This window comes from Anarhichas minor, unplaced genomic scaffold, assembly GCF_050575085.1.
Source record: "Anarhichas minor isolate MPS153535 unplaced genomic scaffold, ASM5057508v1 ptg000030l, whole genome shotgun sequence".
Classification (NCBI taxonomy): domain Eukaryota; kingdom Metazoa; phylum Chordata; class Actinopteri; order Perciformes; family Anarhichadidae; genus Anarhichas; species Anarhichas minor.
Genome location: NW_027466476.1, coordinates 6,833,751 through 6,857,335, shown reverse-complemented (window position 1 = coordinate 6,857,335; position 23,585 = coordinate 6,833,751). Strand labels below are relative to the sequence as shown.

Sequence of the window (23,585 nt, the reverse complement as noted above, 5' to 3'; positions counted from 1 at the left end):
CAAGACGCTCCTGGGCTTGAATTAAGGCCTCCATATAAAAGGTATAGGTCAAAAAATCAAACTGAATATATCTTCAAAGAACGGTATTTCTTATCAAGAAAATAACTCCATTCAAAGTGTATGTGTGTGTGTGTCTGCGCTTGTGTGCGTGGTGGTGGTGCAATATCAAGCAGGGGACTTCAAGGAAAAATGGAGACCTTTAAAAGTCACTTGCTCGCTATTTCTCTGACGCAGACTTTTATCTTGTATTCATTGAATCTGTAAACAGCATTCTCTACTCCTGCCACAAGTGTTTCTCTGATCTAGACTGAGATTGGGCTGCGTTTTGCCGCCGTCTCCTGCAACAAAGAGCAATACGGTACACGTGCCCCGGCACTGAAATAACAACTGAATAAACACACAATTCGTCTTTCCTTCGCTCTAACATACTGTCTTTGCCCCTCTCTCCCTTTTCCCCCATTGGCCTCATCAGGCCTGCGTTCCACATGAAGCCAGACTTCAGTAGGGATTTTAATTGGCCCTCCACAATCAACAGCAGAGCTCCTCAAGGATGTGTTCGCTCCTCAGCCAGGCTACACTCAAGGACCAGTGCTGGGTTTTGAAGTGGCCTCACGCAGAGTTTTGGAAACCACTCTGAGAGCACAGACTTTGAAAAATAGATAAGAGCCACAGGGTATAGGGTTTTATGTATCTTATATCCATGTGCTGTTGCACCATATCTATCTATGGCAAGAAAATTACTTTTGGGTTTGGGTGTATTCACATAAACATGATATGTCACTGTGTGTATACTTATAGGGCTGGTCCAGTGATAGTGGTAGCGGTTTGATGGGTTGATCTCCGGGAAGTGATCTTTGAAAGGGGAAAGATAATTCCAGGAGTAATGTGTGCGAGTGTGATGTTTATATTGCTGCTGCTGCTGTTTGCGAAGATGCACATCTCTGGTCTTAGTGGGAGACTCACCTGGGGCCTCGATAAGCTGTTTGTAGACTCCCAGGAACGCAGACTCGGCCTCCTTGCTGCGCTTGTTCAGAGCAACCACCTGCAGTGGAGAAGATGCCATTAAGGTAAACATCGACTGATATTATCCTGGCACATGTCTGGCTCACAGTGCACAGAATATTTACATTTCAGGCATTTAATTGATTTTTACAGAGAGCAGAAAACCCTTCAAACCTTAAATTGCGAAACAATGAATCAATAGTGACGAGAGCAAAGGTCAGCCTCACAGCATCCTTCCAATAAATGAAACAAACAGTCCTGCATGCCTTGTATATGTATTGCATCTTCAGAACATATAACGGAGGAATACTGTGCAGTTCATTTAATTAAAGTTGTGCATAGATTGACCGACTCATAGGCAGTTCTTTCTAACAGAAGCACTGACAACTAGAGAAACAAGGCGTAAGCTATGACGATGTCTGCCCTGTTTAACTGCCAAGCTCTGCTGCATGTTACGAGGTGACATTTGGCCTGTTAAATGGAGGTGTCGGCGTACACGAGAAGGCTCGCCAGTGACGACGGTGGCCTCCATCACCAGCAGCACTCGGCACCTGCTATCCTCGGCTCGGCGGGTGATGCAAACCAATTAACAATTCATTAGGAGGGACAAAGAAAGCAAATTAGCCACCACCTGGCCCCATGGAGAGGTGCACCTGCACTAGTGGCTATGTGGGTTACCCTGCTCCCAGCTCCCAGTAAGACCTCGGCCCTGTTTGTGAGTCAGAGGACGCGCTGTGGCTGCCTCTCGACGTCCTCTGCTCCGCAACACTAAATCAGATCAGGCTCGTCCAAATGATACCCCCCCCCCCACTCCATAAGCAGACGGACTTCAAATTATTGTCATCTATTGTCTATGTCATTTCTGTCACTGTTGATTACAGCATTTGTCGGATCCGCTCAATGGACTCCACATCGAGAGGGTCAAGTGCGCGGTATGGCTGAGCCAGGCTGCTCATCATCGGTATGACCACACTTGAAAAGCCATTCATTTTGCTGAGGCTGACAACCCTTATGAGTATGGCGGTGGTGTGTTGGGGCTGTTTAGTGGGGTTATAAATAAGGTGTGTGGAAAACAGCGAGGGACGGAGAGCCTTTGATTTACTGGAAATGGCTGGCGTCTTCCCTGGGGAGGCATAACGACGGCATCATGTTTAAAGAAAATATCATAAAGATCAAGCAAATCTCCCCCATCACTCCCACTTGGAGCAGCTCAGAGGAGTTCATGGAAAATGGAAAAGGCTGGAGCCGAATCAATACAGATGCAATAGTCTGGAGCTCTCAGCCAGCTCCCTGCTGCACTCTGCTGTTGTTTCACTCAGCTATACCCCAATTTACCCCCCCCCCACACACACACACACACACACCGATACACCAACCTCCATCTGCCCCCCACTCATCTCCCCTCTCCTTCCAGGACATGACGTTAATGTTGGCATGTTGGTTCACAAACTGTGAGAATGTGTGAAGCACGCTGGCCCCATAAACACTGTTTCCAGCTTTATATGTGGTGTTATGAGTACATCAACAACTAGTGTTGGCTCGGCTAAGGTTTGCTTTAACCCCACTGATGAGAGTCGGTTTTTATGTTTGCTTCGTTTTCTCTATGAGCAGGAGCAATTTTGTGACCCCCACTAGCCAATAACAACCCTCCGCTCTTCAAGGTGACAATGAGCAAAGCTCCAACTGCACTTTGTGACATCCAGACAAACTTTTAACAACCTTTAGTTTACAACTGAACTACATGGCCACTAGAGCAGGGTGGCTCAACCCAGTGCTAGTCATCTACTTTTCACTGACAGTCTGCTTGGCTGGCCCCGGCTTCCTCTGACGCATATACATCAAACGAGGCTCCCAACTGCATGAGTAAAAAGCCTGAGATCCTGTGAAGGCAACAGCTATAGGGCTCCATCTTCCAGAGACGCGCGGGGGTCTCCTGGCCCTCCATCATCCTTTAACGAGAGAACACGGAGATTACCTCCACAATCACACCATTAACCTGCCTACAGACACTAGCAGAGACATCAATCACACGCCTGCCTGATGCCTTCTCACGTTAGCGCCCCGCTATGCGTACAGATACCCCCCCCCCACCCCCCCCAACCACAACCCTTGCTATCATCAAAGCACTCTGAGGTGTCGTGCATAATACGGGCTGATCAGGGAATCATCCCATCGCCATGGTAATCCACCTCCAGCCAAGCACATGGGATTTCAGAGCCTGAAGTCTCATGCTAACAGATACGAGCAGAGAGGGTGCTTGTACAGAGAGGTACAACTTGAGGAAGGACTACAACTGGAGAATCTCCTTTCTCTTTTTTGGATGCGAGGTATGGCTCTGGTCCGGGCTCCGACTCACAGCGCATTCTTTGTTTTCACCCGATTTGTGATAAAGGATATGGCTACCGAGGGAATGGGCTCGGCCACAGGTTGCTTTTACAAGCAGGAGTAAAGCCTGGGGCAAGAGTAGCAAGAGACAAAGGAAACCTGTTAGCGCTCCTCCATAACTCTTCAAGCAGCAACCGAGTGGGCAGAACACAGCCTCTGGGACAAGGCTGCTGGGAAATACTTACCGATAAGCCTGTGAGACTACGTACAGTGCCTGCTACTGTGTGCTTCTGAGAGAGTGTGAGAACAAGCTAGCATGAGAAGTAAATGAAGGGGGAGAGAACAAACGTAGAACGAAGCAGAAGAAGCAGAGTGAAGGGTAACTGAGCGATGCACAGAGAGAGACAGAGAGACAACGGAAAAGAGGGGTTCCCATAAAGAGCGCAATTAGCAATTATGCAGTCATCAATTACAATTATCACAACTGGTGATTATGCAATTATCACTCTAAATCATCGTTTTCCCCCTCTGCCTTACCAGTTTGCCACCCCTGTTATTTGGTTGTTTGAGGAGGGGTTGTGATGATGCAGGTGATTAGAGTGTGTGACGATGATGGGGGTGTCGGGCGGGTGTAAAGGCAGATCTTGCACTGTGTGTGTGTGTGTGTGTGTGTGTGTGTGCAAATAAGTGTGTGAATGCTTGGAGCATGTCTGCATATGCAACTGTTCCAGAGTGTACACAACATGTGATTGAATTCTCTGTTGAGGTTTTTTGGCATATTTGTGTGTGTGTGTGTGTGTGTGTGTGTGTGTGTGTGTGTGTGTGTACATGCAGTGTTCATGGATACACTGTTCCCATCTCAAGGTGAATGTGGTTGGTGCTGAGGGTGGTGTGGGGACGGCAAATGTATGGTTCCACAGTCCCTGAGGCCTCTAAATTACCTGTCATCTTCCCCATGATGCAAAGGTCAGTGCACAATCATAGGGAGTCCATCCTACTGTGCTGCTCACTGAGCGCCAGTCCGGCCCACAGGCTGACAGGATGTCACAACAACCCCGGTCCCGCTCCATGCTTATTAGAACAAAACAGTGGGAAGTCCAACGCCACCGCAACACCACTTGTCACAACAGCTTCCAGAAGAATCCACCGGATTCCCGAACAAACGTCCAGTCCTTGGTGTTAATATAAGAAAATGAGGCAAAATATGGTCAAAGCTTAACTATTGTGCTGTGTTAATGTGCACTTCTTAAGCTGGGAGTGTTTTTTTTCCCAATCTAATCTTTATTGGTACAACATCCGGTTTCTACTTCAAACGTCCTTCCATTTTCAGTGTCGCCATTTTGAGCATTGCAGGTCCACAAATATATATAAAATGACCATAAATAATATTTCTTTATTAGGTCTGATAGTGAAAAACTCAAGCTAAGCCAATGGTCAGGTGGAAGTGCCTTTACTTCCTGTAAAAACCAGTGTTCAAATTATAAGAAAATATTGGTTGGTTCTCTTCAAACTCACTTTTCATGATTCCGTATCTCGCCCAACATAGTCTTCTAATGTCTTCTGAAGAGCTCTTAAAAGGTTAACATTTAAAATTGATCTGAATTGGAATGCAATTTTGAAGCAAATCAAAATAAATCCTTTTAAATGGCTGACTGGCGACAGGAATTCATGCATTAATCATTGATGACAACAATATTTGGTTAATTTAACATTGTAAAAACAATTTAATTAAGAAACTTACAATCCGAAAGGTATGTGCTTTCACTCTCCTTTAAATGTGATCTGTATGTTTCTGGTTGTTTATTAAAGCAGACGAAAACCATCATTTTCCCTTCAGAAGCACAGAAAAGATCATATTTTAGCGGCGCCACCCAGCACTTTTGCAGCTGTCACTGCTGACGTTTGTTTTGCGTTGAGTGTAGGTTCAGACGAGAGGCAGGAGGAGAGAGATGAGTTGGTGCGGAGTGACTGATGAGTGGGTGGAGGAGAGGGGCAGAGGTAAACACTATTGCAATACAGTCTGGACGGTGAGAGAACCATGTACACCCACACAAGCACTCCCACGCAACACACACACACATTTGAACTTGGACGCATGCAAACACACATCAAGTCGCACTCACGCAGATGCACACTACACACAGACTTGGTTTGAAGGCAGATTTAATCATGGTGACATCCATCTCAGAGTAGTGGTAGCAGCATGGCGGTGGCTGTGGTCGTCTCTGGATGCCTGGCGAGATGAGCAGTCAGAGCACTGACACACATCTCGTCGCCACGTCAATTCCAATCAGTGGTGGCTGTCAGTCAACGCGCTGCGCCAACAACGGACTGACACCACCGCCACTGCAGAGCTGCCGTCTCAGCCAAATAAATGGCCAAAGCTGACCAGTATTCTTTTGTAGCACTTAACCAGTCCTGATGTAAACGATGCAGTGACAAATTCAGAGTGAAAACACAGCTCGACATATGGAAGCCTTGTGGGAGAGGCTCATCGGAATTTAAATGGAAGTAGAGTAGAACATTGTACAGTGTAAAGTAGAGCGATATAGGTTTTAAAGGAATGATTTTCATATTGCATTAGCAGCCAACAAATGTGAACATGAGTCTACAGCCATGCTAGCTGCATTGTGAGGCTGTATCTGGTGTGGTGCTTTGAGCTAAATGCTAATGTCAGCATGGCAATAAAGTCACAGTAACAAATGCTAACATGCTAATATTTAGCAGGTATAATGTTCACCATGTTCACCATTTTAGTTAAGTGTGTTAGCACATTAGCACTAAACACAAAGCACAGCTGAGGCTGCTGGGAATGTCATTAGATTATGCAGGTATTTGCAAACATTGGAAACGGGCAAGATGAAAAGAATCACCAAATTTGTTACAATTCATACTGAGGGGTCATGAATGTGCAAAAATCTACAAATGTCAACCTTATGGTGATGCTATATGACAAGTAAGACACCAAACTCATTAAGATTCATCCTCTGGGGACCATGAATGTCTGTACATCATTTCATGGCAATGCATCAAGTTGCTTAGATATTTGGACCAAAGTTGTGTACAGACCGACCGACTGACCCATGAGGTGTTTCACTTGAATGTGCGACAAGAGAGAATGAGCGAGACCTCGGGTCAGTGTCCCGGTAGAGAGCGCCGATAATGACCCAGGCTGAGAGGAGAGCAGATCTCTACAGATCAAGGTGTAGCTGACGTAATCCCGGCGGACGTGGCACACAGAGCCGCATGAGAGACAAAACATGGCACGACATTAAACCCAGATCAAAGGACCGGCTGTCTCCAGCACACAGCAGGTGCCTTCTGGGTCCTCCTCACCATCAACAGGCGGCAGAAGCGCCGTGTTGCCCGCCCTCTCGACAAAACTCAAAAGCACCAGCCTCGCCGCCAACACCTCAAAGTCACGGCAAAGTCAAAGTCAAGAGCCGCTGAGAGAAAAAACGGAGGGAAGAAAACAAATCTTTTTTGAATGTCTTTGTAGTTCAAAAGACAGGAGTTGTCATTTTCTTTGAGCTCGCGCTTTCAAACGTTTGATGCAGCGAATGACCTAAACCTTGAGGAAAGTGTGTCTGCTGAAAACGTACCAATCGCGGCGCGATGGGAGGGGGGCGGGGGCGTGCTGAGGCTAAGATGAAGGCACCGGTTGATGTGCTGAGAGGGAGGGCTGTGAAAAGTAGCAATGAGTGCACCTGGACTAAATTATTTCAGAGCTGGGAGAACTGTTAAGAGCAGAGGAGAGAGGAGAAGTGTAGGTAAGGGCTAATTATAAAAAATAAAGTGCCCCCATTATCCTGGTGCTGCACTGCCCTAGTGAACAAAGCTACAACAGATGGGGTGTCATGGGTAACTGTGCCAATGCGAGCAAAAGCCCTGGAGTGGATGGACCCTGGCAGGCCGCTGGTGGAGCAGCGCTGGCAAGGGGGAGGCACAGCTGCATATCTCGCCCTCAGACACATGTTGACAGTGTTTCTCTAGCCCTGCCTACACTAGTCAAGGTGAGACACCATGACATGAGGGGAGAGAGAGAGAGAGAGAGAGGGAGGGAGAGAGCGCTCCACTATGATGGATAGCGCTCTCCATCCACCTCTCCTCTCTCTCCCTCTTAGAAGGCTGGTGACTTTCCAGTGAGGCAATTATCATTGCGGAATGCATAATAGCCTAATTAATTACAGGTGTCAGCGCTGCCTTTGTTTCAGCATGGAGGAACATCATGCCAAAGCCGCATCCGCTAAAAGGAGCAGCACTGATGAACGAGCCTTGAACCGCGGCGAGAAGAGCGCAGCTGATGGAGGAGCGGAGCGCTGTGCAGACGACTTGAAGTCTGCCAAACAACCCTGCGTCTGTTGCCCACAGAAGATGGATAGCAAACACATGGTGCAGAAATTAGGTCCATTATTTGCTTGATAAATCTGCCGTTGTCAATCGCAGTGGCTCGGAGGAAGATCTCAGGTATAGGGCCCGCGTTGGGCGGCTCTGTAGGTAATTTGGTTTCAAGTTGCAGAGACCAGCGCCGCGTTGGTGGCAGCACTATCAACAATGATACAGCCCCCTTACCCCGGCGTTCCTTACAAACATGGCATATCATTTGTCCTGTCAGATTTGCCGATTTCATTCATTGTAGCGAGAAAGCCGGAAAGCAAGACAATTGGCGGGGAGAGAGAAAAAAGACCTAACGGGACCCGCGAAGGAGAGAAGTGAATGATGGGGTGACTAGGGAGGAGAGACAGCACAGAGATTCCTGTTATTCTCCTCCTCGGCTAAACACAAGCACACATTGGTGCAGAACTTAATAGAACATCACATTCGGTGTGTGTAAGTGTGTGTGTGTGTGTGCACTGTACAGCGTGTGTGTCTTTCTACAGGGGGTCGTGGCGGTAGGCTGATAATCCCCCCACGCCCCCAGGCAGTGGGGGCTCATTGTAGAGTACATTGAGTCTAATAGGAGCGGGCGCTGCAGTTGTATGCAGCTCTCCCTGCTCCCACTGTGAGAAGAGTTTTACATAATTAATGACTGTTGATGTTTCCCAGGTAGTCGCCCGGCAAATTCACTCCAGACTCGGCTGCCACCGTTGTCGGTTCCACAGAGAATGAGCGACACCAGAACAGACAGCTTACATTACAGGCATAAATAAGGCAATTTTGTACAGTGTCTTCAGACATTACTGTGAGGGGGGTTCAGGGCCACTGATTCGACTTGCTTCAGAGAAACACTCAGAAAGAGCTTTTCTATGTCTGAGTCTACAGAGAATTTGCGCTTGATGCGAGTGAAACTGCTTCCTTTAGTGTTTTTATAATTCCGTATGCCGTTAGAGCGCGGCACTTTTCAAGATAACAGTAGACGGCTCCAGACGGATGATCATTCGCGTCTGCATGAATCATTCTAATCTGAATGTCGATCTTAATACATGTGAGCCTGGTGGTCTGGGTCTGTCTGCTCCAGACCTTTGACAGTCTGGTGAGGCCTCGGGGCCCGCCACATGTCGCTGGGAGGCAGTCCACATCTATACTGGAGCATGTTGAATTAAACATTTAAACACGACACCAAGGGAAGGCTATTTTTTACTGCTCTCGGCCCACTACTCATTATTAATTTGTAATAACCTTTAAGGCTTTTTGATGTCATACATATTTTACAGAGAGATATCACTCCCAGCCAGACTAGAGAGGGCCTGTCGATGACGGATCACCAGAGTGCCACCGAAGTGTGCCTTCACCTGCTATAATTAGCACCAGGTGAGGGTGAAGAGTGATCTTTGGCAATGTGTGTCTATGCACACCAACTCACACACTAATGCATCAGTGTGATGACGTGCCGGCACCCGAAGTTTACAAAGTGTAGTGTAGAGAGGAAAGAGGAGACTGGACTGGAGACCAAGGGTTTTCCCCAAATCATTTTTACACAAACAATACAGCATAGGGTCTTTCTGGCAGTGACCTGACCATCATTAAAAAAAAACTTTAGGTTTTCATGAATGTCCAGTGTAAAGAAATAAATTGTGGCTGCTTAAACCAGCTGAGTGGTTGAACACTGGGGGGAGGGGACACATTATTTAGGGATGCATCAATACCGACAATGATGTCGGTCCGATACTGACATAAATAGCTGTATAGGCATGTGTAACAATAGGCCGATCTGGTATTGTACATTCAGTACATTTATATCTATGGTTGTATTTGATACGTTTTGTTTTACATAGTTAAGAAAGCAATGTTCAAGTCAACTTAAAATAATGACCCCAGTCACTTCTGCATAGTGAAGCATACGGCTAATCAATTAAACACTGGTATCGGATCGGCACTCCGTCTCGGCCGATAGCCAAAGTCCAGGTATCAGGACTGGAGACTCTGTAACATTAACCCCTCTTCTTCATACTGTATATTCGTCCGTTAGCGGGCTGGCCGAGGCCCATCTCGCTCCCGCTCTGCTGGGAGGCCCTCTGTGCCCGCTGGATGCCAGCCTAAAGCTCATGTCCGCTGTTGCCAACACGCCACTAAAAGCTGTAAAACAAATGAGCTCTGTTTGGTTAATGTACACTGATTGACCTCTGCTGCCAGGCATTTGATGTCATGATTGTAATGACCGGCTTTCCTGCCTGATGACTCGTATACAATGTGACAGGCGCGAGGTGGTATTTCAATTTGAGTGAACGAAGGCTAATCAGATGAGATTCCTGTGACAAAAAGAGCTGATGTTGTTCTCAAATGCACATCTGAGCAACTGCTGTTAAAATGACAGCATTGAAAGTGTATCTGTCAACATTTCTTAACGGGTCAGTTTAGCAAAATGACATAACAATGTTGATAGCTTTCATGGTATTCAGTTTTGCTTCTATTTTATGCAGGTTTTGAGATATTATTATGTCTCAATAGCTGTGAGCAGATCTATCCGAGAGTTATTTCAAAGACTGATTCATTTGAGTATATTTTAGAGGCCATTAATTCAAATCCAAGTTTATTTATGAAGCACATCTAACTAAAAACAACAGATGACCACATGTAACGTAACTTATAAAAACACTGTAAACAAAACAAAAGACAAGTTTAAAAGATAAAAGACAATAATATGACGTACGACGTATTTCAAAATGAACAAAAGGGGTATTTACTGATGTATTTTATATCACAGAAAAAAACATTAAAAATCTCTTCAGCTTGTGTTCACCGCTGACTTTACTTCAGCCGTCTAACCACAAACACATTCAAATTGAACTCAAGACGAGTTAACTGGAAGTGCAAAAATGCTAACTAATCTTTGGATTTTGGGACTTATTCCTGAAATACTTTATAGAGAATCAACTCTCATAGTGAGTTAAAAGCCAGATAATAAAAATGTGTTTCATTGATTCTTGAGACACATGCTGTTTCTGAATTTTAAACAAATAAATGTATTTTTCACTGATGTGAGCACCACCGCCAAAATTCCTTTCACATTCCTTGTATTGAGGTGGAGACAGAAATCTCCTGGGCGAATACAACAGAACTAATACCATGGTTAGACACCACTAGAGTAGTGAGAGATACATGTGTTATTTGACATGTTTGCCTCACAATAACCACTCTTTTTGTGATATCGTTGAAATGCAGACATGCTAACTCAATCGAAAGCAGCCTCAGAAACAACTCTTCAGCAAGCTGTATATATAGGACCTGACTTTAGTGGTTATCTATTGGATGCTGAGCGTTACATAACCCTCCATATGCTCAGAGTGTAGGACAATTCCGTACGGGTTATAAATAAAGAAACCTGACGCATGGCTGCAGCCACTGTGATTCGGGCAAGTTCTCACATGGGATGTCACAGTTCTGCAGTGCTAGCCCCACTGCTATTTCAGGCTCTGCCTCATTAGAACATCCGCCGTGAGTGAACAAAAAAAAGAAAAAGAAAAAACAGACTTTACAAAAGACATTTCATCAGGGAGGAGAGAGCATGAACGTTCTATTCATGTTCACCCTCCCAGCCACCAGTGCGTTCATGGGCTAAAACTCCATGCATTGCTGCATTAAAAGGTAGATGCATCGTGACACACATACACACACATACACGTGACCAAGTATGATACAGTGCCTAGATGTGTCACACGGTCCCACAGGGAGGAGGTCTGCAGGCCTCGTTGACAGCGGCACAAACACGTAAACCTGCCACAATAACTGCAACTACAGCACATCCACAACGGGGGAGAGTGTGCAAGTGTGAGAGGGGGGCAATGAGGGACGGGACATGTGATTATGCATGTAAGTGTGACTTCTTACACGAGAGAGAAGGGGGGAGAAAAAATGACACACAATTGCGTGACTGCCTGAACCAGCATCAGTGAGTGTGTGTGTGTGTGTGTGTGTGTGTGTGTGTGTGTGTGTGTGTGTGTAAAAGTGATTGGGTGTGTTGGTCAGAGCGCGCCTGTGGAGGCCCTCTCACACCACAGCGGCTGGCTAATTTAGTGAGGGAATAGCTGGCTGTCCTTCAGGTGAACGGACAGAGATTGGTCTCAATATGAGATGTAATAAAATGAGCCCATCGCCGCACCTTCGGCTGTCCTTCACATGTCTCGCTAGAAGAAGACACACGCCCACAAACACACACATGCTGACACACACACACACACACACACACACACACACACAGGCAACCCAAGGAAGTCACCAAGGTTTGCTATTTTGAAGAAGACCATTAAACAAATATTGCTTTTTCTGTTATTTTAACACAATATCTAACGAGACTTAACTACACGTGAATTTAACATACACATTGTCCGATTGTATTGTATCGTAAAGCACTTATCTTTTTAAAACTTATTGTTTTAAAAAGTGCTGTATAAATAAAGTTTATTATTATTATTCAATATAAATTAAGTCCAAAATCCTTGTCTGCTTCTGTTATCTTCACCTGCTTCTTTCTGAGGAATTTACATGAATTGATATTATAAAAAGTCTAAAAACGTACTGATTACCTTTAATCATGTTTTCCAGAGACTTGACTTTTGTTTAAGTTTAAGTACCAATACAACGGTTTCAAAATACTCCATCACAAGTAAAGAAAGTATTAATATCAAAGTACTAATACTTAAAAAAAAACGTCTGAGAATTTTGAAGGGATAATCGCTCTTTAGCGGAAATGCTAACAACTCGAAGCCAAAGAGGTTGGAAACCATTGATTTAACCTCTACCAATCTGTTTTACTAAACAAGCTTATTATGTGTTTCAATGTAAAATCTTAATATGAAATATAGTTAGCACCTATTGCAGTCAGATAAACGTAGTGAAGTAACAAGCACAATCCCTCTGACAGGTTGTGGAGTATTGAAGTATAAAGTAGGATGAAATAGAAAGACTCAAGTAAAGTACAAGAACCTCAAAACGCTACTTGGTTACTTCCCACCGCTCATAACTTAGTCTTACAAAATCCTGCATGTTGGTTTCCCCCGGAGAGTTCTTGGAGCTCCATGTCTCCTGTAACTAACTGGGTAACAGTGCCTCTCTGTCCGGACTGAAGCATGCTCGAGCTCCCCGACTCCACATGGCTGCAGCTGACTCTTGCTCCTTTCTGCCAACTGCTAGCGCCCAGGGCCTGGTGACCAGCAGCTTTTTCCCTTTGGCCGTCTCCTCGGCCCCACTCACTCCAGGCTGGGTCCTTCCCTCCAGAAGGAGCTAGAGCTCTAAAATCCACCAAGACCCAATTACAGGGACTGCAGGAGGAATCGCAAGGAGATGCAAAGTTACTTTGCTTTAATTGAGGACGTGTTTAACGCTCTCCTCCGGCCACTGTGGCCACTTAATGTCTCAAATGAAACAGAGAGCCCTGCAGTGGGACTTTAAAACATATATCTGTTTGTGACAAAGGCAAAGAACACTCTGATGTGTGGGCTCATATATATTTAAGGGCGTGCGGGTTTGATGTAGGACGCTGTACTTCCAGTGTAAAATAAGAATAAAACAAGCAGATCTCTTAAGTGTAAAAACACATTTGATTTGTTGTGGAGAGGCAACTCTTTAATGTGGCGTGTACCTCAGAAGGGATGAGCCCCTCCCTGCTTAGAGAGTTATTTCACTTGCAGCTGCTTGTTTTAATAGAGCCACATGTTAATTAGTATTGTAGTTAATCCCATATTACAGAGACCCAAACTGTCAGGTCATATTATAAACAATCGGTCCTAATGTTCGCGCATGTGACATTTGGAGCTGCCATCTCTCCTAGCAAAATGTTCCCTAGGTACTAATTGGCCTACTTTACGCTGTCTTTCTTTGAATTGCCAGTTTCTGTATCATTTAGGATATTAGCCATGACAAGCATCATCCCATATACCATAGGCCCACTAAAAGTGGAGCGGAGTGGCATCTTTCTTTCTTTTTTTGCAGAGAGACAGCAAAAATGTGAATAAATGATTCACACCATCAGGTAATACAGTGAGATCTACCTTCATGGGATATTAAATACAATTTGAAAGAAGAATAAAAGTTCAAACACTTAGCCAGCAGCAAAGTAAGTGTAACTTTTCTCCGCTTGCATTATTTAAGATAGGCTCCATCATTTTATCAATCTATCGATCTCTCACCAGAAAGATGAAAATGGAAAAATAATGAGGCCGATGAATGCTGTGTAAAGAACATCAATGTGCAAAATTTAATTATCTGTGCTGGAAAGAGACGGAAAATGTGTCGGCTGTTTTCTAAAACAAAAAAAAAGAAAAGTGAAAAAGGAGCAGTTAATATTTTTCCCTCTCTGCATATTTTAATTACCAGATCAATCATAACTACGTACTGCAGCACTGCAGAGAAAAGAAAATTGCCAGTCTAAATGAAAAAGAATAGATTTGCTTTAAAGTCTTCGCTCTTTTGAAGTCTAAATTAAAATTGCAGGTGCCTTAACAAGAACCTTCTTCAGAAAGTTATGATATTTAATTAGCGTGTTTAGATTTTGCTGAAATTAAACTTCACAGCCGAGCATCATGTGAAATAAAGACTGGCATTCCTTCAGGAAACACCTCAGATGAACAGAGGGAATTCAATCACTTCGGCACATGCGGGCTGTGTATCCTCTGACAGAAGCTCATGTTCTTTTGACTTGTGCTGCCACTGGCTTGATCTGAGGCTGGGCCTCGGCGCTCAATGGAGCGGAGAAACAACTTTGCTCTCTGACTGTGTCCGTGCAGCTCTGATTCTCTGCCTCAAATCAGAGAGTCTCGCCGTAGAATTGGCGGAGCAGCTCTCCCGTTCCGCCTCTTCCTCCTCGCATGAGCTTTTCCTGGTTGTACGAGCGCTGATGTTTATTTCTCCTGGCATGTCCTCGCCGGCGCTGAGCCACCGATTTCACACATTTTTATTGGCTAATTTGACTGTGCTCTTGCCAGCAGCTGAGCGTGAGCCAGGAGTCGGAGAATCCTGGAGACAGACCTACTGCTACTGTTGCTGCTCTCTGACTTAGGATGCCTGCAGGGAGCGGAGAGGGGGGAGGCTCTCACCTGTCTCATAACAAGTAGTTGACCATGTTAGACTGAGGCCAGCTATCTAAGAAACCGCCTCTTAGATTAGTTACTGTCTGCTGCCGGTGAGTGTCTGTTTGGTGAGGGGTCAGCAGGGGAATGTGATTGCCTGTCTCTTAAGGTGACAGGGGTTTAGAGGAGCGGATGTACACCCAGTCAAACGCCCAATAGGAGCGGTGCAGTCGGCGCTGTGCGTGTGTCCATCCTCAAACACGGCTAACATTTGCACAGCAGCGGCAGTCAGGCGTGACGTCTCCGGGCTCTGAGGTTTGTGCTGTCAGGACGGTAGAAATTAAACCTGGCACTGCAGAGCAGAATGTGCTGAAACTCATCAATTCCACATGGCTAGAGAGCCAAGTGCCTATTTATAACATCCCCCCCCCCCCCCTCTCTCTCTTCTTTACCTGGTGTGCATCCCTGGCTCTAAACACGCATCCATAATGATGAATACACCCAACTGGGATACTCCGACAGGGCATCAGTCAGGACAGGAAAACAAACACGCCAACACACACACACACACACGCCATCAGATCAGCAGAGGAGGGATAAGACTGACACTGGGAAGGCTGATGGAAAGGTTGAGGCGTCTCAGCATAAAAACACCCAGCAGAATCACAACAATCAGTCACCACAAAGGAAACAAACAAGGGCAGTCAGATATATTAAACTTCTTCAAAAGGCCCAATCTGGAGCTGAAATATGGCGCACCACGGCTGAAACACTGCCACCCAAATTCAGTTTTTTTTTCATGTTGCCATTGACTTGAATTGATGACGTTTCATTTTAAAAGTTACTCTCTGAGCTTCTGAGAGACAGACTGACGGTATTTTGCAGGGCGAAAAAAATGTGTTAAATTTCATGACGTTTGCATGCGCTGGAGACAAAAAAAGGTATTTCTTGTTCAGAAATGCCAGTCGTTATTGTATTGCTTGCATTTCAGGCATAGATATCATCTACATGTACAGCTTTAAAGCGAGATTACTGCATGTCACTTTTGAAAAAAAAGAATAACACATTCCTCCTCTTACATAATAAAAGTCAAATTCATGAGAACATTTTTTGCTCAATTCAACACGTTGTAGGGTTTTACTGCTACAGATTTATTTGCTATGACCAGGCAGCAACCTCCAGTTCTGAAAAGTGACATTGCAAACATGAGTTTATGGTCTCGCTTGTTTCAAGGCTTCTTCAAAACAGCATGATACTGATTTAGTGAACTACGGTCCCATTTGAGTAAAATAGACAATAAAGCAGGGTATGCTTTAGGGCGTGGCTACTTTGTGGTTGACAGGTCACTACCACGGCGCTGTGCAGTCTGGGTGTTGTCCGTGTTTTCCTCTTAGAATTTGAACCGTTTCACAGTGTGTTTTCAGTTCATGAAAGTTAATTGTAACGTTTTGGTCTCGTGTTACTTCTGGTTGCAGAAAACGCAACCAGAAGTGACACGAGATGGCGAAAAACCAAGATGGCGACGGCAAAAATGCTGAACTCAAGGCTTCAAAACGGCAGTCGACCAACCACTGGGTGATGCCGTAATGACTACATCCGCTTCTTAAAAATAGTCAATGGCTATGTCCAGTAGCTTGTGGCGGCAAGTGTTGATATTATGTTTGCTGACAAATTATAAATTTGACCACTGGAGTGTTTTTGTAGTCTGCGTTTACTCATCAAAACCAGGCAATGCACTCATTTTTCATATTTAAGCTATACAGTAGCTAGCTAGCAACATACGTGCTGACTATTGTGTCCAAGCTGTGTCCAAAAACACTCTCAAATTATTACTTCTCTTATTTAGTCCAGTTTCCCTCTTTTTCTGTTTTTCTTTGTGCATTCAGAGTCATACAGCTTCGAGATAATTTGCAATAACTGCTAAAGCATCTTTGTCTCAATTTGTACTGCTTAGAGCAACTTTGCTCGTGTGCACATGGCTCTTTGAATTTAATTTATAGGCAATCTCACCATCTTTAAGATTCACTTTGTGTTCAGTATGCGCTACGTTTTAGCATTCATTATTATTCTGTAATTGTCATTTGTGGCCACAGTGGCCACTGTTCAACCAAACGTTGCATTGGCTCACTTCAAAAGTGTACAACAAACTAGGCCAATGAACAGTTGTTACGACAAGTAACTAACTGAACACAAAAAAAGAAGCTAATTGTAAATGGTTTTCTGAAATGGATCTGTGAAATAAAATGAGCCTGCCTCCCAAAAAGCAGCACTGCCTTCGAAATAAGCCGGGGAAAAAAGCCTTTGACTGGGCTATTTGTTCATTTGGCATTAGATGAGAAGAAGTATCAGAGGTAAGATGGACAGCCGTACAATATGCGATCCAATATCCACACGTAAGCTTGTTTGTCTTTGACTAATCATAATCAATTACAGTCAACTTTAAAGTATTAAAGACCGAAACAGTAAGCGAACAGAAGTGTATTGTGCTTGGGTCAAAGCGGCTTTTCAGACGAGGACATTCACCCTCTGGAGATGCAAAGAACGTAAAAGACTCAAGGAAGGTACTATCTAATGTCCAATTACACTCCCCCCCCCACCCCCACATCCCTTCCCCTGTGCTCTGTCTCCATCTCCTCTCCCTACCGTCTTGCCTCCCACCTTCCTTCCCTCTCCTTAGTATGAAGAGGACACAAGTGATAAACCAGGAGCAGAGAGCTGGTGGTTTACATGGCCCTGGAGCCCATTATGTTCCCCACAATAGGCTGGAGGCCTGGACGTGCTGTGAATAGGTAATGGCCTGGAGATCCTGGGCCTGGCCTGCTGCTCAATGAGCCTGAGACAACCGAGCAGGAGACAGGCATTAGAGATACCTCGTCAGCCCAGAATGGAGCAGTCTGGCCATAGCCGGGGGGGGAGGCAGAGGAGGATGGGAGAGCGGGATTGAGTGAGAGCGGTAGCAGGGTGTCGTAAATGCCCCTTACATAAGGTAGGGCATGAATAATAACACAAAGGGAATATTCAGAGGTAACTGTGAGGCAGGGATCTCAGTTTATTGGCAGGAATATGGGCCTATAATGTACAATATACACAGAAATCAACACCAGCTTGTTTTTAAAACGGTGTGTGGTGTAGAAGCCGCTTTTATATCACGCCGTGTGACTCTGCCGCTCGCTTGTTCCGACCCCATCTTCCCAAGTTAGCCATCCACTCAAGCAATCTGTACCTAATAACCGCAAGGTTTAGCCCATGATGAAGATCTGTCTTCATTGAGCTGGAAAAGCTGTAGCGTCGCCGAGCATTTTTCCTAACGGCGCAGTCCCTCATCTATGAAAGTGCCATAGAGCCCCTCAGACAATTAGGCAGGGAAAAGCTTTATGACCGTTAGACTCACTCAGTGAGCGGCACTCTCACCGCCAGCGCCGCCAGGAGCGCTGGCTCGTGCAGAAAGGTAATTACGGAGCCTCTCATAATGACACGGAGGAAGCTTGCGTCATAACACCCACAGCCTTTTATCATAGCGCTGTAATTAATTATCATCTTTTACTCTTTGATTCATTCCACTATTCATAACATATTCATACATTCAAGAGAAATTATCATTTCCTTCAGGAATTAATCAAAAGGAGGAAGAACTGGTCGTCTCTCGATGGATGATCAAAGGCGGTGTTTGCCTACCTCGCTGCAAGGCGGGCGAGCTCAGGGCAAGACTCTGAAACGCTCTGCTCCTCCACGACTCTGGTCAAATCATCTGCAAGATGCTTTACACGACTGGCTTTAGGTTTGAAAACACAGCTGCAGATGTTTCTGATAAATGAGAGGCAGATGGATGTGAGAAACCAAACCACCAGTACGACTTTTGTCACGCACTATCCTGCGTTTCTCCCATCCAATGTACGTTCTGACGACGTAGATGATAACACCCGAAGTAACATAAAAGCTCACAAAATGTCTTTACTTCCTGAATGTGAAAAGTGAGTCATATAGGTGAGAAGCAGCAGCCATTTTGGGATTTCTTTACTCAAGTTTCATGGAGTTGAAAAGCTGCTGTATAGTCAAAATACCTCCCGTGCTCTCGTGGAAAACAAGCAACAACAACACACACAAAAACATTGTCTTCCCCCACATCATCACTTCCCAACCTCAGGGGAAGAAATGGCACAGTTAGACTCATAAACAGGTGTCCACCGGCCCCCAGTTCGCAGCACTTTAATAGCTGTTTGATGTTTTTGATGTCTAGTCAGCTCGATCGTACCTTGCTGCTTGATAATGAGGGCCAATAATGATTCCTGAGCTTGAGGGGTTAATGGTATGTAACCGGGAGAGCTGCTAATTACACGTTACAAACTATTTATCAGAATCTCCATCTGCGCAAGCACCACAACTCTCATTGTGCACGCTAAATTACTCCACGGATTATCATTGTAAAGCAAGTTTCAGTAATCAGGGACCCGTACTGCTGTTTTCTTTTTCGGAGAGCACCAAACGACATCAAGAGGAGAGGAGGAAAATAGAATGACTGGTTAATTTTGGCCTGATATTCACAGTGGTGCAGGCCGGATGTGAGGAGGAATCCGCCTCTCCCGAAGAACATAAAAAAAGACGACAAATATAAACGAGAAATCTGTCACTGTTCTTCTTCTTTCCGCCTCACAAAGGTTTACCCCGAGGGGAGTTTACACTCTAAAGTGAGAGGGAGGTGTAAATTGTATTTAGAAGCTCATAGTCTTGGTGAGACTTGGAGCAGACTGCTTTCTGAATGTTCAGATGCCAGCGAGTGTGAAGGTTGTGTGAACAGTGTGGTCCAACGGGGCCCGTCTCTCTCCAGCGATCAGTTATTTGAGAAATAACTGTCATATCCCTCAGCCCCAAAGGTGTGCCTGAGACCACGGAGACATGTACCATCTCCTCTTCTTCTCCTCCGTAAATTTTTATTAAAATTACCTTCATTATAAGACAGTGTTCATTATAAAACCAAAAACGCCGGTCTCCCAGGGCCCTGTGGATTAATAAGGACAGCGGTGTATTTTAAGCCGTAAACTCAGCTCCTCACTGTCCTTAATCTCCTTCCTACTTCACAAGGCCAAATTAACACCTCTCCTCAGCTCTGACGGGACCTCATTAGCAAACTTCCAGGGAAAGAAAGAGGAGAGCAGAACGAAAAAGAGGAGAAGAAGGAGGGAAGCGACCAATGACAGCCACCAGCTCTGGGATTAACCCTTTCTCCTCCTCCAGCTCCTCGGAAAAAAAACTAGGTCGGCAACGTGTTTCTAATCAGTCGCCTGGTTAGCGATAATTAGAAGGCGAGATTGGACGGGAGAAGAGAGAGAAAGTGGGTGGGGAACATTGAAATGAAAAAGAAAAGAAAGAGAACCTGTCATGTCGCAAACACTTCAAAGGAGCCGACTTCTCCTTTAGAAGTGGCAGGATGAGGGTCCAAATACCATGAGGCACTCCTCTGGGCCTCCATACTGGGAGGAGGAGGGAGGGGGGGGGGGGGGGGGGTGTGGAAGTAAGGACCCATTTCTTTCTCACATGTATGCACCCTTACACACACACACACACACACACACACACACACACACACACACACACATGCCAGGACTATCGTTCACCACCTGTACAGTGCAGCTGCAGGGGAGCTTTAGTCTCTCCTAAACCACACAGCCAAACAAGCACATCCAACTCCACCTTCTCGTCACATTCTCCCCCTGCAGCAGCAGGTCCAGGTCCCACAGCTTACACCGAGGTCGCGCAGACTACCGCTGGGTAAAGTTCACAAGCCTCCGCAAGCTGTTTGACATTACCAATAAGGTCAAAGAGTATCAGAAAACACCAGAGGATTATATTATTATGGTGTGCGAGTTGCTCGCTGCACCTCGAGATCAAAAAAAAATTTCTGAGGCTTCTTTTTTTCTTTTTGCAGGAAGCTTACTTATCAACGTGCGGAACATAAGCTTGTGAAAGGTACACAAGAGAGACCGAGAGGAACCCAGACAGGCCTGCAGCTAGCAAGAAGAAAAAAAGAAAAAAATCATCGCTCATTATCAGCCATCTATTTTATCTACTATGAAACATCTCTCGACTCCCAGTTGTCAGACATCAATGGTGCTTAAATTAATCCTGTGGGTTCCTGTTTGCACAATAAAGACATGGAAGGGTGCTTCTGATATTTGTGCGACTCTACAGTTAGAGTAATTGAATTAGCACACAAATCAACCACAGTAGTAGTGCGGAGTGTAGTGTTGAAGAATGTGATAGCTCCTGCCAGGGAACACGGTTGCATGGGCATAGTCAATTATAAAGCATTAAAAAGAATCTGCCAATAATCACTTCCAAGAGAACTGAACAATCCATGCTGAGTGTTCTCGTGCTTACCGACGATGGGGCTTTCAGGTTAGCGCTGAGCGGGAGTTTAGAGGGGAGAGCGAGACTGAAAACATATTTGTGGTATCATTTCCATAAGCCTTTGCTTTGCGGACCATAACGCAGCTCACAAATGTGATTTATGACCTTGGTTTAATGGCGTGGAGCAGAGTCTTGGTAGGTATCAGATGACTTTTTCAATATGGCGACGTCAGAGGGGGCACGGTGAATGCACCATCACAACAGGAAATGAGGGCTTGTCTCAGCCAAGAAAATATGAGAAGCCAGATATCTGATCATCTAATGGCAGATAGATGCTACTTCACTTTGACAGAAAAGGCATCAGTCAATAAGCACCAGATGAGCAGCAACACGGAAAGCATGCCATGGATTCCTCGCCCTGATCGAATCATTCATTCCAGAGGCACGCTGATCTGCAGTGGTCAGTGTACATATAATATCCAGCAGGGGTATCTCTTGTGTCAGTAAATTAGAATGTGAAGCAGGAGGGGGGAGGGGGAAGCTGAGGAAATCATCAATAAAAATGCGACTTAGTACTTTCTAGACATTCTATGTTTTATTCTGCAGAACCTGTAAATGTTTCTTGTATCTGTAAAGGGCCATGTGACTCACCTGGGCCTGGAAACTCTTGAGAACAGGTGCCACCATCTCCCGGACTTCCTGTGCACAAACCAAAAAAAGCAAACTCAGTCTCAGCATTTTCTATATTGCAGATGCTCCACCTGTTTAGGAATCAGATTGGCCCCAGTGAGCTCCAGAAGAAAGAGGACTGAAGAGCTTTAATGTTAATGGATTCTCTCCATCGCTGCTTTTAACATGGCATGTGTGTGTGTGAGTGAGGTATGTTGCTATGGGGTGTGGGTATTAGTGGTTAAACCTAAAGGGTTTGAGTGGGCATGTTTGAAAAGTGGGGCTTTCCAGGAGCTTGCGTTAGAGCTCAGAGATCCAGACTTGTGCGAGCTCCCACAGCCTCAGGTAAGGGGATTGTGCTGCCAGTGGTGACAGCCTGATCCTGTCTTAAACGCCTGTATTATACTGACAAGATTACAGCACCACACTACATACTCAGGCTGAGGCAGACGGGCAGCATAGCCACAGCAAATAGCCTGAGGGCTCATTTATGAAATATAAAAATATTCTCTTTCACTTCAGCTTAGATGTCAATGGATGATCATCTCAAAGAAGATGATTTTTTTTTTTTAAAAGGACAAAAATCACATCTGTATCATTCATAGATTTAGCTTTTCGTGTATTCAGTACAATCCACCTTAATTGCCATTTTGCCTTACAAAAGTAAAGTGGAATGAAGTCTTGGCACATTTTAAACGTAATGCACAAGAAAACGAAAAAAAAGCGGCAAACATAAAATACAATTCCCTTTGAGGTACATCAAATAATTAATAATGACAGATACAATTTGGCAAACTGTAGTTTAGTAGCATTGTATTATTACTGCTATAGTAAAGATAAAAATGTGAACTTGGGTGACAGAGGCAATGGTGTTCCTAGTAAAAAAACTTCTCGGTTAAAGGTTCAGTTGGTAACTTGTATAAAAAAATAACTTTGTCATCTTTGCTCAATCTGTCCCTATATCCTGACAGCAGTGCATGAGACAGATCATTTGTGCAAAATTCAGGTTCCTCTGCCTCCTCTTAGTGCTCCTAATGGCATTTGCAAGATTTCAAAATTCCAAAACAACCAATCAGAGCGTCTCTGATCTAGTTTGATCAGAATTCTCGTGGATTCTGTCAAACTAGGCAGCGCCGATCAAATATAAATTCTGATTATGTCACTGCATTGCCTATTTCTCGCCGCAAATGTTTCCAGAAACATATATTACTGTTTTATTGTAAAATGTTAAAGTTTGTGACCCGGCCGCCATGTTGAAAACAGTCGAGACAAAACCAAGCACCGCCCACCGGCCGCAGCAAACGTTTCGCATTTTACAGATTAACGGTCCTCTTGAAATCTGTTTCTGAAAACATTTGAGGTGAGAAATAGTCAACGCAGTCACAGAACCTTGATTCATATTTGATCAGCGCTGCCTGGTTTTACAGTTTGATCAGAGTTCACGAGCCTCACGAGCAGTGATTGACAGCCGCGTTCGAGACTCCTCGGCTCTGATTTGTTGTTTTCCTTTCAGGCACGGTGACATCTTGCAAATGCCTAAGGTGAGGCAGAGGAACCTGATGTTTTCACAGATTATCTGTCTCGTGCACTACTATCAGGATAAAGTGACAGTTTCAGTAAATACGACAAAAAGTTATTTTTTATACAAGTTACCAGCTGAACCTTGAAGTTCAGTATAAACTTTGGTGATGAGTCCTGCTCAGGGAGGTGGAGTACAGAAGGATAGTGATCTAAGCAGCACCAGTTGCATGTCTAGTTGTTCTAATTAGTTCAATCTGCCATTTATGTTGGACAAATCTA

The 23,585-nt window shown here is 44.8% G+C and overlaps 1 protein-coding gene across 1 annotated transcript in view; it reads right to left on the bottom strand.

Annotated features, from left to right (window-relative positions):
- LOC142964600 (homeobox protein cut-like 2) overlaps positions 1 to 23,585 on the bottom strand; it is a 69,699-nt gene that overhangs the window by 9,280 nt on the left and 36,834 nt on the right. The window contains exons 3-4 of the mRNA XM_076104996.1: positions 21,768 to 21,815; positions 964 to 1,042 (exon numbers count right to left, since the gene is read on the bottom strand). Coding sequence (XP_075961111.1) covers positions 964 to 1,042; positions 21,768 to 21,815 — 127 coding nt within the window. The remainder of the gene's footprint in view (positions 1 to 963; positions 1,043 to 21,767; positions 21,816 to 23,585) is intronic.